The following is a 19,407-nucleotide window of genomic DNA, read 5'->3' as shown; positions in this document are numbered from 1 at the left end:
CGAGACAGTATTTAAGCTGGTGATTCCCATTATATACGCCAATAAGCGACGCGTTATAATTATTATACACCATAAAACATACATACAAACAAAGAAAAAAAACCGATCGCTCCAAGTCCCTAACAGAAAGAAAAATGACCAAGTTATTTTTAAATATGACCGCAATAGCTGATCATAAATCTCTATACAATATTGGAAAAAGATGCTTCGATCTCATAACATCAGCAAGCAGAGCCTATCTGATATCGCCATCCAATAAGTATTGTTGACGTGCAAAAGGCGACAACATGACTAATCGTTTTGCATCGGGTTTGATGTTTCTGGCAATTTGGGTAATTGTATGGCATATTGTGCATTAATTGACCATGATGACTTAGAATTCATTTCGGCGTGATTGTTTGGGTTGCAACATCGTGATGAATTTGACAGTTTGTGTACCATTACAACTTGTCCATGTTCGCCAGAAACACGATTGAAAATGATATATTTTACATACTATTGCTGATAATCTGAAAACCTAAACTTTTGGAACGTGAACAGCGGTCGCATGGGTGAAACTAACACTCAGATTCCGACCGCGACCACTTCAATGGCAGAGGTGATTATATCGGCAACTAACGCTTTAGCAGGATGATGAGACATCGGATTGTGAAAACAATAGTCTCAGTTTTTCTGTCTTCTCGCGGATGGAATGTTCCCCTATATCTAGGCTTTCAGAAAATGCATAATGTACGGGGGGGGGGGGGGGTTCTGAGCTTATTAAGCACCAGAGAATTGTTAGATTAAAGAGGTCAATTTCTTGTCTTGGAACCTTAAATATCAGACCAATTTGTGAGTGACTGAATCCTGCAGCCGACGGTAGCTTATCTTCGAGCAAGCTGCGTCATCCCAAATTATATGCTCCCTGCAACAAATGACCGTCTATACAGACCACCTCGTAATGAGTATTTGTTAATGTCGCGATCTTGAGTAAATGTACAAAGACATTTAACCTAGAGTGCTTCATATAAATTCACAAAGACATTTAACTCAGAGTGCTTCATATAAGCTCAATAAAACAACAATGCATCACTGTTTAGCGATGATTTGAGAAATTAACGGGATAAGTGTCACGATGAAAGAAATAAAGCATGTTGACTTTGGTCTAACACTTTGCTTTGTGATCTAATGCGGCCTCGTTCCTATTTTCGATTGATTAACTGTCCTGCGAAAGAATATTGTGCCATCGATTTGAAAAGGGATAAAACATCATTGTAAAGTTAAGGTAACGGAGTAAATGAATACTTGAAACTTTGACAGCAAACGGTTCTCTTTTTCCTTTAATGACGTTTTTTCTTGCCTACGAAACAGGCATTGTGACTCACCTGTACGGCATATTAGACTGTTCTTGTATTTTGCTGACACGCAGATAATTACGACTTCTGCCTTCTCCACAGCTTCTGTTACAGCTTGGAAAGTTGTGCCCACTGAATAATAAATTTTAAAAGGCATAAATCGTTACGGTAATCTGTACTCTTATCAGTCATACGACAATTATATTATTGTGAAGAAAGATTTAAAAATAGGAAATTGATTCGGTCATTCCGTTCACGGGATCATTCAAAATCAGTCAATTTTTTGATTTCACAGTGCATTGTTGTCACAATACTGTACATGTGCTTCCACAAAAAATATATGATTTATATTTTTTATTCCTTTTATTTTTTTGTTCGACTGTTCTTCAATCTTTGTAGAGACTCCGTAATGCAATGCACCATGTCGCTATATGGTCCCATAAAAATACAGCGCCATCATGGCTTTATACGAAGCGGCATATAACACAACGATAGCTATTTAAACCAGTAACTCATGGTAGGACAGTCACAGCTTTATGCATGTAATTGCAATTATCATCATTGAAACGTGAATCCGTTGTTTATACGTGAAAGTTGCTCACCAGTTTTATTTGCTTCCACCCAAACCCTGTAACCGGCTGCCTTTAACCGCTCTTTAACCTTCATCACAACTTCATTGCAGTCCCATTGGTAGCTGATCATCACGTGACCGGATCCTGTCAAAAGTGGTCTCCTCGGCTGGGGTCGTTTGTTTCGTTGTAACTGCCACAAGGTACCGCAACACGCTTTTCGTATGATTTTGTTCGATGAACCCAGCAATCTTTCAAGTTCTGAAACAGAATTGAATGCAAACGGTGTAGTATGAGATCTGAATAATAGATAAGTCGTCTCTCAAAAGACTTCCTGACTTTCATTTGTTTATCTTGATGGAAATCTATACATCAGGCTTATGTTTCTCTGCAGGTCAACGCTCTTTCCGCAGTTATAACTTGCTTTGGTCGTGTATGCAGAAAGGTGTATGCGTATTTTCGTCTGTACAGTCCTGCATAAGATGTTCGCTCTTACAAAAATACATAAGCCCTGTATATTCTCCTTACAGTTTCAAAATGCATGCAACACGTTTTATTGGGTAAATGGTCTATTTTCCATTCCAATCATCGCTATTGAGTTAAATTTGAACTGATCAAAACCATGGTAGATATGGTTGGATGACAATAACAACCGCGTTATGTCCAAATATGACAGTCCCTAGATTTCAATTCCTATATACGCGACAATATGTATAGCTTGAACAGAACCGTTGGCAAAACTTATTGATAATGAACAATATTCATGGAAGTCCAAGTAGTATAGCAGATGTCTTAAGGTGTTTATCGGAGTTTACCTGGTACGATGTATTCCATTCTCTCTCTGTTATCTGCGTGAAATGACAGTGTCCACAAGGAGATTGCTGTCAGCTCTTTCTCTTCTTCGGTGCTGTCTGTTTCATCATCAAGAAGTCTCAGCAATTGATGCAAAACTCGACCATTTACCAACCGAACCTGATGAAACAAGACAAATGGATTACTTTCTTTATGATGATGATGATGATAATGACGATGATGATAATGATGATAATGACGACGACGACGACGATGATGATGATGATGATCATGATCATCATCATCATCATCATCATGATCAACACCACCACCACCGCCGCCATCATCATCATCATCATCATCATCATCATCATCATCATCATCATCATCATCATCATCATCAACTTTATAGTAACATTTAACACTATCAGAGCCGTTAACGATTCTATTGCAAACGCTACGATTAATCGCCAAGGCTTATGCAGTCTAATTCAATGGACACACTAAAGGCAATGAATTCTATCAATTGCATTATCATGACATTCTCATCGTATTTCACTTTCAGACTCTTTTCTTTCGAAACAAAAACAAGTCATTACAGTTTCGAACAACGTCGGATAAATATTATATATGGCCCCTAAGCTTTAATTTACGTCCGATGCAGATTTTGGGCTCAAGTTTATTTTTGTGATGTATTGGGCAAAAGATGACAACATGCATGGTAACAATGTCGATAGTTTGATTACTCGTGTGAAATATTTTTCTAATGTATTCCCTTTTTTGTCTAATAAGATACATTAAATTTGTTTGCAAATGTTTTTTCTCCCCTCCCTGACTGCTACACAAAATGCCTCCAGTCTTTGATTGGAATAATTCGTACACCAAAGCTTGAAAACTCGATTGTTAGATTCGTGTAGTTCAACGGTGTTATTTATAGGAGAGCACTTTTCATTGTGTAGTTTGTCGAGGCATTGTTTCCTTACTAATGCAAATTTGTACAATGAGAAGTGTGACGATAGATACCATGCCTGGCAATTATTTTGTAAATACAGAGATAAAAACTTATTGCTTACTCTTCGCTTGCCCACGGTGGCATTTGAAAATATTTTCATCTGGTGAATCTACAGCTTTGAAAGGCAGGAATTTAGATGTGATCATTATTTTGTCTGCGGGTGTTTTGGTATGCCAAGCCTAGTAAACCAATTACACCTAGCGACCTTAAATGGATAATTCCGCTTGGAAAGCCATTCATTACCTTATTGTCGTCGTACAAAGCAAGCTGGTTAATAGCCGCTACAATGTCTTTAGCACTGAACGAAAAGAAACCGGTCTCCCAGATTCTTGGCACGTCTTCGCTGTCTAGAGCTGCTTCCAGAGTAGCCACAAACAATCTTATATCTTCACTTGAACTTATCAACTCATATTCATCCTCATTCAAGACATAACTGAGCGTGAAAAGCGAGATAACTTTGATGTCTCTGTTTTTGCATTTTCGAGCATATTTGTGTAACATCATCATCCCGTTGACGTTGCTGACGTATTGTTTGTTGTCTGCCCAATTCTTGACTAAGCTATGCAGGCAAACTAGCGTGCTCTGAAGAATTCCGAAGTAAATGTCTTTCGTAGCGTCTACATTGAGCGCGGGAAATTTGTCGGGCTGCAGTCGTTGATGCTGTAAGTCTCCCAGGAAGAGTTCAACAGTACCCGCTTCGCCAAGAGAACAAGCAAGCTCCGATGAGTGATTGCACAAATGAGCTAGAGCTATCTTAATGCATTCCAAAACAGACACTTGAAACGCAAACGTGTCATCGTGTTCCTCCACACTCTTGGTATCGATGGCAGAGTGGATTTTCTTCCAAATTTTCACAAACAATTTGGGGAAGTTTATCTTTATCAGGTGTCGGCAGTACTCCCGGATTTTCTCAGTTTCCTGACTGGACGGCAGATCACCAAAAGGTGTGTCGAGTTCCATCACCATGTGAAGTGTTTCCCGAGTTCCCAACTCACCCACGTTCTTCTTCTCCAAGTATCTGACCACTCTGGTCAGCGCCGCTTTACCCTCCTTGATTTCATCCTCGTCTGGTTCGTCGCTTCTCGACCTCTGTGACGAAGTACTGGTGTTGGCACGACCATTTGGCAGAGTGCCGTTGGCGTATGGAAGCACGAGAGGGGACGTTGTTTTACTTTGTGAGCCTCCCATCTTGCATCATTGGAAAGTAGACAGTCTCACCTGCCAGTTGAAACAGACAAGATAAACCAAATACATCATCCATTCTCGTGAATGAGAAATGCTGAAAGTGATTTTCGTTTTGAGTCCTGGTATTGAATGACTGTAATCACACTGCAAATGCTCATTTGAAATTTTCAGTCTCCGGGCAAATCTTTCCTATAGAAAGTGCCTGAACTTCTCTTGTTCTTAAACCGGCAGCAGAAACCTGACTCTTTGCTAGTATGCATCGCGGCAAAAACTGTGGTTGTATGGAATCTCACCTCAGGCTAGTTTGTCAGTGTTATACTCAAGCATTTTCAAACATGTACATTTCATATTACGGCATTGAAGACGGTTACTTTCACTGGCTCGCTTTTAGTTATAAAAGACTGAATTTCGACCAATAGCCATTAGGATAGTCTCTGTTACAGCGTAAAGACGTGATTAGAATTTACATGCCACTTTTGGAAGAAACTTTGTAGACAGTGTAGTTAAAACAATTGAAGCTCTTGGCTAAATTAGACTGGCTAATTGCCCACGAGTGGTATCGCCAAAAGGTTTTGTTTGATCCAACATCCGTGTTTGAGTCCGTAAGTAAACAAGTATTTCAACCATGGCGACTACAAACGCGTGTCTGTTAGAATAACGGTATTTCAATCGCTACCTTGTAAGATCTTTACCCCCTCTGAGATTTAAACCCTAAAGGCGGAAGGACAGATATACATATCAAAGAAAGACGCCATTGGGGTTCAGTGATGGCTGGACTGCCATCAAATCCCACAACAAATGAATACAGAAGACGATCAATACGCATTGTTAGTCTGTAGTTCTGGGCTTAAACTTCGGACTGTTATAACATTGGTTGTGAATCTGCACCAATTGTACTTATGGAAGAACTGTTGTTTTCGAAATGTAACAAAACGTTTAATTCTGTAGTTTGTAGAGAAGGATAAGCCTCTGAGAGCAGATGGCATTTCTGTCAGTTTTATGAAAATATGAAGTATCAGTGAAAGAATCCCTGAGACATGAACGCCGCCATTAAATTCGATTTCAAGCAGTAAAAATCTCCTAACTATTTATACAAGGACGGGTCGAACGAATGACAGTTAGTTAAGGTGCAGTGTATTTGACGATCTTGCGATGATATACAGCATTTTAAACGTTGAGCAGAATCCAAGTCAATATTGTGGAACATTCATGGAATACTTGAGGCACAAATATGGATACAATGTCAATGTTATGTAAGGCGAAGGTGGACAACTTTGCTCGTTGTTCAAATTACCGACCCACTGCGACATGACGGGAAAAAGTGACAGAACTATGTCCATTGCAGAAAAATCTCACCTCAACCTTGCTATCATTGGTGACAAAACAATAAATGCGTTCCATCAAGCAGCAGGGGCAATACTTACTCAGATTTGTACGTCATCTTGACCACGTTAGATTTCCGTTACGTCGGCAGCATCACAACGCGATGTTTATCCCCGATCTGCACTACCCTGTACTCTTCTTGGCTTGGCCTCCCCTAAGATTAATGTTCATTTGCATAACAAAGGATGCCACATGTTTTCGACGTAACCACAGACACTTAAATTAAAACAGTTATGTTTATGCACGTTTTCTAGCGGGACAAATCAACAAATCGACTTTGTTTGAGAAATTCTACGTTTTTCCAGTTTTATGAACCTTAAGTTTCACCTTCTGTCCTGGTACATCGCTGTCAATTTGCCACAGCCTGGCAAAGAATTCATGTTACAATGTAGCATCATATAAGATCGATACCGTGGCCTTTTTTATCGGTACCCATTTTGCATAGCGAAATCAATATTTTGGGTGAATAGTGAACAAGAACGCTTCCTTTTCTGGCTGACAGATTGCGTCAATTTTATTGAACAAAAATAAAAACGCCATTTGTCACTGTCAGTTACTCCCTTGTCACTTTGTCTTTAATTTTCTTTGAAGTAGATGTTACCACTAATTTTACCAGGAAAATTCGACTCGTTAATTGATCAGATTAAAAAGACAATTGGATATGAGATTGGTGAAAGAGTGTGCATAAAATATTGAAAACAATAACATTAAAAATGTAAGCTGGTTTTACCGTGAATATTACAGTCAGCAATCATAGCCGGATGAAAACGCATATCCATCAAGACATTAAATATAGGACACGAATTTCCAAAAAAAATTATCGAAAATTAAAGTACATGAACAAATCATGACAACATTATATTAGTCATGTTGTTTTGAAGCGCTTTAGCGTACTTTTTGTTTGTTTGTTTCTATGTTTTTGAAAATCTGGAAGTAGTGTGAACGCTAATAAGGACAGATTCTACACTGCGGAACGGTTCGCAAGTGCACTGCATGACCTGAAGAGATAGTACAGAGGCCACACTAATGTCAAAAGGAATAACAGATTATTTTTAAAAGATGATCAACTTTGCCTACAGTTTTAGGGAGACAGTATCAATGCCATGAATTTGTGGTCAATCGTTTCCATGGCAAGCCACCCTGATACTATCTCAAATCAGGATTTCTGACCATTTCGATGATCGAGTCACATTTGTGTGGAAAGATCCCTACTAAGAGCGTCGGGCATGATGTTAAACCACCACAGTAAGTCTAGCGTTGATACAGCCACCAAAATACAGGCAGAAACTGTGAGAGATGGGAAGGGACAAGGTTAATTCATTGACAGGTAAATATGAAGATAGAAAGAGACCACAGACCGATATATACCAATAGCAGTAAATAATCAGATAAGAAAGGAGATAAGTTTGCATTTCACCGGCATTTCATTTGTGACAACATTACTGTTGGTACATGATGTTGAGGCCAAGTTACTAAAGTGCGTACAGCGAATGAAATCGACAAGGGGTGTGAGAAAGACAATGGACAGCAGTGAAGTTGTTGTGAGTAGCAAGCAAGTAAGAATGCACTCAATGAATACTGGCAATGTCAGTGAGATCGAGGGGAACCGCCTATACTATTCCGAACTGTCCCGGCTGCATATAAAACAATATTCGACATTTTTGTACGACGTCATGAGCTGCCCATTTGATAGCCAATGTCACCATCTTTCTATCGAGTCAGAATGGTGTCAAGTTCTCAGACCAACGTCATGTAAATATCGACGACAAGTATACCAGTCTCGTTCTACATCACAGGCAGCCTATTAGCTTTAAGCTCCGAATCTAGGCATCGACCTTGAAACCCTGGATTCCAGGGTCCCTAGGTGTAGCTGTGATGTGATTTCCGTATAGAAATACGCCTTTGATGTAAAAGTTGTACGGGTTTCATAGCTAGAGGTCATGTTGAATGTACGCCCCCTGATAGCACGCATTCAAGTGGTATTGTCATTATTAACACAACATTTGTTGGACAACTATTTGAAGACGGCTGATTACCATTACAACCACTTCGAAAGAATTGCCTCGGTGTGTGCTTTACCTTTCCTTAAGGAAATCTGGACATCTTAGAAGAGAACTGATATGCTCCGAGGCCATTCATCTCTCCTTTGTCGAATTTTCAAGTATAAACAAGTCTTACTATCACACATGTACTTATGGAAAACGTACAACATCTGTTATCTGAGAACCACCATCAGTAAGTATGCCACTAACAACAACGTACAGCTGTGTTCAAAGTGAAACAACATCATATCAGGTCACAGTCCGTCCTTCGCCGGTAGTGGAGAAGGGGGGGGGGGCAGATTATGATCAGATTAATATTCGTCGTCGAGATTTCGATTGATTGTAGAGGAACTGCTATGAGCGAAGGACATGTGATTGAAGAGTAACTACATGGCGAAGAACGGGGTTACCGTTAACTTTGAAAACATCCAACCGTTTTTCTATTTATCGAACCTATTGTGCCCAAGTTCAATGTTCTACTTATCAAAACAGTGATCAGCAGACTTCAGCTTGTCAAAATGACGTAAATGTTCATCTAAATTCGAGCAATAACAATTGACACCATGAGGGTATAGGCCTACACGATATGTTGACATGTTAAATACCAGATATTTATACAGGTGGGTTTTGACATCTCTTGGGTGAAATTTCTTCAAAAAACATTTACCCAAGTAAGTAAACAAGGTAGACTGTGGTTTGTATTCTTTTGAACAATGCTTGTATCTCAACTTGAAGTCGAAACTAGATCTGAACATATTTGTGATTCGACAAAGAAACTTACTCGCAACATATTTTATTTGTTAACTCAAACTTTACGACAAAAAAAGTGTGAGAAGAATATAAGGTTACAACAACTGCATTTGAGATCCAAAGATCCTCTGCTATGGGATTACAGAATATGTAGCTATAGATATATCTAGGACATTTTTGAATCGTATATATTTGTCAACTGAGCACTTCTGTCAGACAACAGATCAGGTACAAAGTTATCTTTCATAATCTCCTGGGATAAAATAATAAGTATATATAATAAAACACAAGGGAACGGTAACCGTATGTATGTTCGTATCCCAGTAAATTTTCGATGATGTCAGTATGTTTATAAGTGAATACGTCATAAGTCAATATGTCAGTACGTTTCAGAATGTATATGTCAGTCAGTAAGTCAGTGTGTTAACATATATGTATATATATTTACATGTATGTATGTATGTATGTATGTATGTATGTATGTATGTATGTATGTATGTATGTATGTATGTATGTATGTATGTATGTATCATCAATTATTTGAAAAGACTGGTGGTATACAAGCAATATTGACTGAATATCAGAATAATGATAATGCTGATGATTTTAAAAAGTAAAGTATTGTTTAGATGTCAGTATGTAGAACAATTGCCTTTTCGGTTATTGTTTTCACAAGCAAACAATTGAATGACACTTTTCCTAAAAAATACGACCATGATGTGTAAAACCACGGAACACAATCTCAAGTACACAGTCTTGATTTTAACCTTCAGGAATTAGTATTTCTTGATAAACTTCAAAATAATGGAACTGTCTTACACAGCACAAGAATACAGAATAATAAGACGCCCAGGACAATCCTGGTTCTTATGCAATTCAAGTGTCTCCGTCAGCTCTCAAAAATCACACATTTATGTAAATATGTGTATCGATTTGAAGTAAACAGCAACGGTTTTTGAGTTATAGACCGCTGAGGAAAGTCGCTGTTGATACGCGGTTCCTACCTGAGGATATTTCATACAACGCTGTTTCCTTGCTATCTTCCCTGAGAAGTCTGCAGACACCCTGTATTGCGTGTTTATTTATTTTGTTTTGATTTGTCTATCATTACAACTTAAGGTTTCAACATCCTGAACATCGTTTGGATAAGGAAGAAGCGATGCCAAGTAAAGTGCCTTGCTCGAGGGTATAATATCATGAGTTCAAAGGTCTCCTTGTGACAATCTTCACTTGTTGGTTTCTAAATAACACTTCACTATACAATGTAAAGTCTTCTGACAGCTATACGTTTTGCCATGTGTCAATTGAATTTGTTTAAAATAATAGCACAATTCAAAGCCTCTAAATGTTTTTTTACGATACATGATTTACAGTCAACAAATAATCCCAATGTAATATTTACAGTATAATATAAATTATGTAAATGATATGAAATATTTTTGGTAATAATAACGTGTTCTGGAGAAATATGGCAACTTGTTTTGTCCAGTGCACCGTCTAAGTACGTTTCCTCAGTGATCTGGTTCAAATCTGGTTAAGAAAGAAACTAGTCTCCTATTGAAGAAATTGCGAAAACTTAACCAGAACTGATGAAAAGGTGGAATGAAAATTTAAATCTGGAATGTCAGGATGTATGTACATGTTGCAAATGTCGATGTCAAACATATTCTTTCCGAGCAAATAGCAGAGGAGTAGTTCAAGAATCACTGTTATCTCACATGATTACACAACGTATTCACGTTCTATACTGATCAGCTTGCTTTCTCACACAAACTGTTCAATCTTCAAAATAAGTATGTGTATAGAGACTGTATATACAAATAAAACATATATAATAAGTCTGGAGAATAATCTGACAGAACTATTTTTTTTTCATTTTTTGTACGCATGGTAATATAAGTTGGTTCCTTGCCCAACCCTGCCGCTGGCTGCGCTCTCAGTGGTTACATAGTCAGCAGAAAACGGGACAATGAACAAAACCATCAGCATCGTCATAGCCCAGCTAAAACTCGTTAGTTAACACAGTCTTAAAAGAATATGAAATTATGATTCGTATTTTGCGTGATGAGATGATGAGAAAATTATTAGATATCGATTTCTCGCAAAGCTCGGGTGAATCTTGTCAAATCTAATAATTTCTTGAAACCCAACTCATTTTTCAGACATGAATAAAAGAATTCCGGTGCTCTCATCTCCATCATTCTCATTTCAACGACTGCCTTCCCGTCATACCCTGCGAAATGTTGAGTCATGTGGGCCAGTCCATACTCTCCCAACCATTTTGTGACGTCTTTCGCTGACCAAGACTCGACCGGTGATTCGTTTTGTGGACGTGGAGCGCCGCCAGTGGTCGTTACTTTCTCTTTTGCTTGCTCTGTGGAATATTCAACGTTCAGAATAGAAATATAAATTAAGTGTTTGAGATTGTCATTGATATCATATGCTTATATTATACACTGAGTATTGACACTCAATTCGTGGTCACAATCCTATATATTTTTTTGTCTTCTAAGAAGGAGCTCTAAACTTTAAAACAAAAACTTTTCTCTATTTTGGAGAGTAAACATAAAAAGATATATTTCTCTATGATTGCATATGTTGTTGGTAGAAGTGAGTAGACCACATATATGATGAGGAGAATTGGTATTCCTGATCTAATTTTAATATCTTGCATGGAAGTACCTCCTGGATGTTTTATTCCCCTGCTGCTTGTTGATGATAATGCTTCGGATTTATCTGAGTGAATTGTCACTCGTAAATGCTTTTAAAAAGTTCAGTATGCACTGTTTCCTTTGAATTAACTTACTTGCAACAGTTTGCTTTTGACCGCATTTTCCCCTGTCTCCCAACTCTTTGATCACCTTTGGTGTCGTATCAGTCAATCTTATCTCTGAACTGATGTCAAAATACAGCTTAGTTCCGATGAGAATACCAAGCCAGCCGTCTGGCGAGTAGTCTTGTTGGACCCGGATTGGTATGAAGTCCTTCCGCAGCTTATAAGTATACTCTGCCTCTGTTTGGATGATGACATCAAAATACAACAGCATGATATCAGGGAGGTTAAAATTTCAAGTTTTCTGTCTCCTTTTCTTTCATAAACCTTTTTGATATCATGTTCCACTGAAATGATCCCAATTAGCTTGAAATGTTCATGATGGATTATTGTGGTGATCACTGAAAAAGTGTTGATTAATCGCTACATGTGTGGGTATGTTTTAGTGCTATCTAAACCAATTTAAGGGGCATAAAATAATATTCTCATTCTCGACCGAAGAGTGTGTCTAATTAGAAATGTTAGCCTTACCAACAAAATTGTGTACAATAATGCAACGTCATTATTGACAAAAGAACTCTAATTCTAACAGTCTTGCCTGTATCTCCATGTCCTAACTAATTCAATTCTCCAATGTTGGACATTGCTATAACAGAGACCGTGTTGACAAGCCGAAGTTTCAAATCTGACTTTAGGGGAAGAGGAACAAGAAACGCCGTTTTTCGAACAGAATAAGATATGGGGAAAGAGCAACAAAAGTCAGACAAGATTGAACTTTGAACAGGGAAAGACACTACTGCACTGTGTAAAATCTGGTTCTTCACTACAGAAGAAAAAATATGGCGTTCGGAGGACGAGCAAGAGGACGAGGGCGCCCCAAGTGCCGAAACTTCTAGTCTTCCCTGTATACTGCTATGCAGAGAAAACCAGTTTTGATAGATATTTACCTGTACGGCAGCTGGGACTGTCTTTGTATTTTTCTGACATGCATATGAGTACACAGTCAGCGTTTTCAACAGCTGCTGCCATTGCTTCAAGTGTTGAACCAGCTGAAATGAAGAGTGGAAGTTATTTTATCTTACAGCTTTCTTGCGTCCTGATGCATTCTGTTTACCAGGTCATGTGATTCAACCAATAACAGAAGAATGAAAATCGGACAAATGCCAGAAAAAGTCATTTGCCAATGCTTGTCAAAAATTGCCTCTATATTTACAATGCCGTCGACTGATTGCAATTAGATAAATTACATAAAATGTGAAATTCGAGTTTCATGGTGTAAATATTAAATGCTGACTCAGAGATAAAAAGCTTGTCATGTATCATAGCAACACCATATTAACTGAAAGACTCACCCATCTGCTCAACGTCCATCCATACTTTGTATCCAGCAGCTTTCAGCTTGTCTTTTAACTTCACCATCAACTTCTGGCAGTCCCATTGGTAGCTAATCATCACGTGACCCACTTTCCCCTCACTGACGTTATCTAACTCTCCTATCAGAGACTTCATTTCGATTTGCTGTTCCATACCACCAAGCTGCCATAGTGTTCCCTCACAAGCTTTCTGTAGTGCTTGATTTGACGAATGTTTCAAACGTTTCAAATCTATTGAAAGAATGAATACAATTGGACAACAATTGAATATCTCGGGTAATGTAAGAAAAATATAATATGTGAAAGTCAATGACTTCCCCGAAATTTTGAGTATGAGTATATGACGCCAACTTCTTCTTATCACTTAACTGTCTAGCATTATGCGTCACGCGAACATATTTTCAAAAAAAAGTTTACTCTGCCAAATTTGAAAATGAAAATTACATATAGCATTACTGAGAGAGAAAATAGCAGCTATTTCAAATTTTAAATTTGCCATTACAGCCTTCCCTATGACTCCTAATGTATCTTATTCCAATGTTTCCTTACGCAAATGTTGAGGTATGTACTATTTCAAACGCTTAACAGTAACCTAGACGCCGGTTGTTATGCGAACGACGTGATGGGGAAAACTGGGTGAACGAAGACACAGGTAAACAACTTGAAGCACAATATTAGCATCGTTAAAAATTTCCATGTAAGACTTGTCATGAAGATTTAATTGAATAACCAATGTCAAAGTAGCAAAGTGTACAAAACATATAAGCAGTAATTTGTATTTTAACGAAGTATAAAGCAAACTTGTAACTGACAAATGTTACATACTGTCAACACAGCCAGGTTCCTCTTGGATCTTGTCTTTGTTTTTATCATGGAACGATAGATTCCAAATGGCAACTGCTGCCAGCTCGTTCTCTTTCTCAGTAGAGTCGTCCTTCAACAACTTAGTCAGTAGAGGCAGAACTCCCCTTTGCACCAAAGCTTCCTGTGGGTTCACAATCGAAAGAAATTGAATGATAATTACCATGTTATTTTGAAAAAAGGAGGAAAGAACACAAAGATTGATGACAATTCATGAGTAAACATGGCGCCATTTTAGTTCTAGTGCAGTTATCCCAAAGACATGAAGTGATGCCACACTTACCCTAAGCCTATCAGTTACCCAAACTGTTGGGTAGGGAATGTTAAGATGGTCAGTGTTCAGGTGTAAACTTGCCATAACGTAAAATATAGTTATTTAACTGTTCAAAGTTCGATATTCTCAGAGAGAGAGAGAGAGAGAGAGAGAGAGAGAGAGAGAGAGAGAGAGAGAGAGAGAGAGAGAGAGAGGGGGGGGAGGGGGAGAGAGAGAGAGAGAGAGAGAGAGAGAGAGAGAGAGAGAGAGGAGAGAGAGAGAGAGAGAGGAGAGAGAGAGAGCGGAGGGAGAGAGTGGTAGTAGTAGTAGTAATAGTAGTTGTTGTTGTTGCTGTTGTACGTACCAACAATATGTTGTAGAGCCGGGCAAGGTAGTTAGATGCAAGGAGATTTTATACGGTTTTTTCATGTAGACAGTAGCATACTATGGTTTGTTCCTGCATATTGTTCGGTCATTCTGGTGATTTAGTCAACGAATGTAAAAAAGATGTAATGTCAAGAAAGTTTGCGAGTCATTGACGTGTTATGTGTCGTAGTCGCTTTACACCTGTCACGGTTCATTTTTTTTATTTGCCGTTCCAGGTCCCACCGCCCCCCCCCCCGCGACGCCCGGTGATACATTTTCCTCTATTGTATCCTACCTTATTACCGTCGTTAGCAGCCAGGCGAATAATCCCATCCACAATCTCCATCGCTGTAAATGTGTAATCACCAACTTCACACATGTGGTGACTGTAACTGTTTTTCAAAGCCGAGTCCAGGGTTTTGATGAAGAAATCGATTTCTTCGCCTGCACTGATTCTGTCGCTCTCCTCTTCAGTAACGATGTACACCAATGTGAACAGGGAATTCGCCCGAATACTTTGGTTTTTACAGTTCAGCAGATATTTGTGAAGAAGATTGACCGCGTTTGCTTTTCTGAAATATGGTTTGTTATCCGGCCAGTTTTTGATGGAATTGTGCATACACATTATTGAACTTCGAAGCATACCGTAGATGGCGTCTTCCTCCATGACACTGCTGTTTTCACTGATCTTGTTCGGTTGAAGTCTTGGGTTTTCTAAGTCTGACACTAACCGTTCGATGATACCCGCTTTACCAAGCTCACATGAGAATCGGGCTGATTGGTCACAGAGTCCACCGATCATAGTTTTGCAACCCTCAAACAAAGCAAACGCATAGATGACCTTTTCTTCATGTTTGTCGAGTCCATCATCTATAGGAACTCGGAGTTTGTCCCACAGAAGAGCAAACACTTTTGGAAATCCAATCTCCGCCAAGTATTTCCATATTTTTTCATTTTTGGCATGTTTTCATATGACGAAAAGTCACCGAGCACGCTGTCTACCGTTAACAACGTGTCTAGCGCCTTCTGAGTGTGTAGATCTTCGACTGATGTATTTTTCAGATATTCTGTCAAGTCCAAGAGCTTCTTCTTTCCCTGTACGATTTCCCCAGTATCTGGCGTATCGTCATTGTCATTAAATCTCTCTTCATTCCTTTTGTTTTGAGCGTCATCTTTAGGAGGTGTACCGTAGTCTTCAGATAATTCAGACTCGTCTACCTCCTTAACTTCAACTTGGGGTACTGTTTTAGCATTCACACTCGCCATAGGTGGCGCTGCATTTCTACTTGGCGCTGATCCCATATTTGCAGATGATCTCGTTTACTGCTAAATATCATCAATTCTCGCGCCAACGGTTAATCTGAAATACATAATAACACCATCATGAATTTCCAGTGGCATATATATTGAGAGGCGATTCTAAAATTGATCGTACTACCTTAAAAAAATATCGGTCTATTTCGTCCCTACTGTTTGTAAAATGTCGACCAAAAAACACCCGTTTACCCTGCGTACATACGGTTACTAATACGTTACATAATTGTATGTTGGATAATTCAACCTGTAAACAAGTTTGTTGACGGCTCATGGAGACAGTCACAGAGTGCGTGGTATGATGAGGCGCTCCAAATTTCCAAAGAATTAGATGGACGACGGAAGGGCGAAGAGTTTAATTTCTAGAGTAGGGGCTTCTTGAAACATGTTGTGAAAGTCTACAACATAATCCAGGTAAAGAGATAGAAATCACATCTCTGAAAATTAGCAGCAAGAAATTGAAACATTACACCCATCTAATCTAACCAAATAATTCTCTGTATTGTTTACAAAATGTTGTAAACTTTTAAGGCAATGTGACTGATAGAATGAAGCACACTATGTCTGTGCAAGACAGCAGAAACTCGTGGTCTTCGTCCCTGATCTAATAAGTATTTCCGGAGAACAATAATAAATCGATATTATTTCCATACCCGTTTATCTACGATCAATCCAAAATGCAAAGTTTGACCTTAGAATTATTCTTTTCTTTTCACCAACAAGTCACTTCACGGGGTTGAATATGCATGTAACGAAAGTTAAGTGTATCCATCGTGTCAATGATGAACCGACAGAAAGTACTTGGTTTGACAGATCGTCAGCCTAGTATTGATAAACCAACAATTTGGTCGATTGTTTTAATTGAAATGTGTCTGTACAACGAATTTACTTACGGTGAGCGATATTGTAGTTATAGATAGAAGCAGTACTTCACGGATCATGGAGCTAGAAGTGTCTCCATGACGATGTATAGGTAGAGGAGGCACACTGTCAGTTAACGTGCGGGTCTTATCTACAGGGGTATACGGCGTAATCTTTACGATGCATGGTTGCCGACATGCAACAAACCACTGACAATGCGTGACAATGCGTGCCGTAATAGTGGTGCACCAAGGTGTAGTCATCTCAGACAAGTACAGGTGGGAAATTCGGCGTTGTTCGGAGTCAATTAACAACAGTGTCATCGAGATGAAGGGTATATCAATGTTAGAAACAGGCGACACTTTCGTATGCCAAAAAGCTAAGTTGACCGGAAAACCACAGTCGTTTTAGACATCGTCACCAACCCCTATGGCTTCACGGACCTGCTCTTATCCCCAATGGCTTCACGTACCTGCTCTTTAGTAAAAGTTTAATGAAGAAGCCTCTTTGACTGATATAGTATATTTATATATAGAGAAATTCGGTGAATTTCACTCACCTGATACCCTCAGTCTATACTTTGCACCAGATAACGGAGGCCGTTTCTACCTCCATAAGCAGATCCAGTCACACCTCCGATCACAACTTGGCTTTGCTGTTGTCATGTCCACCGACTAACATGGCGCACTTTATTAACATGACAAAAGTTTTGACAAGTACGTCCAGATACCTTCAGTACTGATCAATAGAAAGGGTCATTCAACCGTAGACCTTTGACCTCTTGAAAACTGAGTTTGCATTGCATGATTGTGACGTCGACGTCGATGGCCAAACATCGTAAGTCTTGAAGTTCAGGTTCAGATGTCTGTATTTCGTTTGTCCGACTGACTAACAACGTCCTGGCTACACAGGAACTGTTGTGCTTGGAGAATAATACTTAAAATACGGAAAAGACAGACAATAGGAATAACCGAAGAAAGACCTATTATTCACAACATGCATGGCTACTTCAATTTTCACGTTGACAAAGCGGAGCACAGTATATTGGGTTCAGCAAACATAATTGTTCGGGCTAAAAAGTTTTCGTGCACAGTTTTTCAATGGTAGGGTAGGAGATAAAGCCATGAGCAGGGGAAGAAATTTCAGAGTGGGCGGTGAGAAAATTCCTGACAGTGGGTAACGGAAAATGGGCAGAGAGGGGGGATAGCCACAGAAGATTAAGCGGGTGGGATGAGTGGTTGGGAGAGGAGAGAGGAGAACCTGAATTTTTGTAGGGAGAGGTGAGCGGGCAGACTGTAGATACTAGAGGGCAGAGAGCATTATTCTTTGGGAGGGTATTTTGTGCATATACTGGTGGAAGGGCAGTTACGAACAGCTTCACTCTCCCCTCCAAATTGTTAGGTCTATGTCAAAAATACGTAAAATCCTATCAGCTTGAGAAACATGTTTTGTGATGACTTTGTAAAATTGACATAATTTACTCCTACACAAATAACTAAATTTAAATTGAATGATCAAGACGAAACAAAGGCATCAAATTCTCTCGATGTACGTTCGGTTGAACCGACCATGTACGCCTTGTATTTCTGAAACTATCATGAGACTGACTTTTCTTTCAAGATTATTGCACCTCACGTATAGATATGTGATTCGACTACCGCGATTGGCTAAAACTTCGTCACGTGGCATATCGCAAAAAGAGATAAAACATGTGTAGGAAACTCTTTATGAAGTGATTTTGACCACTGTGGACGTATCCGGATTTCGTACACATTTTTCTGCGCCCTGTGAGGTGATCTTTACCTCTGCAAATGTACCTGAGTTTAGTGCGCTTCTTTTTGCGCGCATAGCAAATTGTCTTGCACTGGTTGCGCAGAAAAGCACGTGTTCTACCCTCAGGTCTATACGCCACGTCACTCCAGTTGAGTTGGACGACATTACAGTACAATTATTGTGTTCTTAAGTACGACTAGCAACAAACTATGCAGTATCCGTTCTGTAATTGCTTGAAACCAGTTACAGATGCGGCGAGCGGAAAACTGGGCCGTTCATAGAACTGACTCTCTACCTTGGGCTGTGACACTTACAACACGGGAAATCGTAATCTTGCCTTTGCTATTTTAAGCGATCGATATGACATAACCGATCGAGCATGAGTCTCCTAAACCATATTTTATCACGATTTTCCCCATAAGACAAGTGACTAAGTCTAAGCCAATAACGATAATCGAACGATACGTGAGGTGTCATAATATTTGTCGACTCATGGGTGAATATTGGTCTCCAGAAGACAAGCAAGGTCGTCTTAGTAGGCATCATATGAATATACGGTTTGATTTGAAATACTAGTGTGATCAGTATTATTGTAGTTTGCAAGTACTTCCGGTAACATATCAGTCTATCTTCCAGTTTGTGTATAGGTTAAATATTTCCACATCAGGCTTTTCAATATGCTATTGAAGAGTTCAACAGCAGTAGCATTTTTACAGTAAGAGGGGCAGCGTAGAGGGCGCCCTCGAGCGACGGATCTTCCACTGCC

The 19,407-nt window shown here is 39.2% G+C and overlaps 2 protein-coding genes across 2 annotated transcripts in view; both read right to left on the bottom strand.

Annotated features, from left to right (window-relative positions):
- LOC139131936 (uncharacterized) overlaps window positions 1-6,407 on the bottom strand; it is an 8,243-nt gene extending 1,836 nt beyond the window's left edge. Inside the window, exons 1-5 of the mRNA XM_070698260.1 lie at window positions 6,317-6,407; window positions 3,951-4,925; window positions 2,719-2,875; window positions 1,937-2,164; window positions 1,365-1,466 (exon numbers count right to left, since the gene is read on the bottom strand). Of these exons, the coding sequence (XP_070554361.1) occupies window positions 1,365-1,466; window positions 1,937-2,164; window positions 2,719-2,875; window positions 3,951-4,895 (1,432 nt within the window). The 5' untranslated portion in view covers window positions 4,896-4,925; window positions 6,317-6,407. The remainder of the gene's footprint in view (window positions 1-1,364; window positions 1,467-1,936; window positions 2,165-2,718; window positions 2,876-3,950; window positions 4,926-6,316) is intronic.
- Window positions 6,408-9,073: 2,666 nt separating this feature from the next.
- LOC139131935 (uncharacterized) lies at window positions 9,074-17,776 on the bottom strand. Its single transcript, XM_070698259.1, has 7 exons — window positions 17,428-17,776; window positions 14,989-16,053; window positions 14,039-14,198; window positions 13,193-13,444; window positions 12,788-12,889; window positions 11,874-12,080; window positions 9,074-11,441 (listed from the first exon to the last, which is right to left on the bottom strand). Exons 2-7 carry the CDS (start codon window positions 15,493-15,495, stop codon window positions 11,152-11,154), a joined length of 1,518 nt encoding a protein of 505 aa, XP_070554360.1. The 5' UTR covers window positions 15,496-16,053; window positions 17,428-17,776; the 3' UTR covers window positions 9,074-11,151.
- Window positions 17,777-19,407: the final 1,631 nt, after the last annotated feature.

This window comes from Ptychodera flava, chromosome 4 (assembly GCF_041260155.1).
Source record: "Ptychodera flava strain L36383 chromosome 4, AS_Pfla_20210202, whole genome shotgun sequence".
Taxonomy (NCBI): Eukaryota; Metazoa; Hemichordata; class Enteropneusta; family Ptychoderidae; genus Ptychodera; species Ptychodera flava.
This window is presented reverse-complemented; position numbering and strand designations above follow the sequence as displayed.

Excerpts from the sequence above, each read along its gene's own strand:
- LOC139131935 (XM_070698259.1), bottom strand. The coding sequence starts at position 15,495 with ATGATCGGTGGACTCTGTGACCAATCAGCCCGATTCTCATGTGAGCTT. Across the intron at positions 12,890-13,192 it reads GATGGACGTTGAGCAGATGG|CTGGTTCAACACTTGAAGCA; the intron begins GTGAGTCTTTCA and ends TCTTCATTTCAG. Across the intron at positions 11,442-11,873 it reads TCAAAAGCAAACTGTTGCAA|AGCAAGCAAAAGAGAAAGTA; the intron begins GTAAGTTAATTC and ends AATATTCCACAG.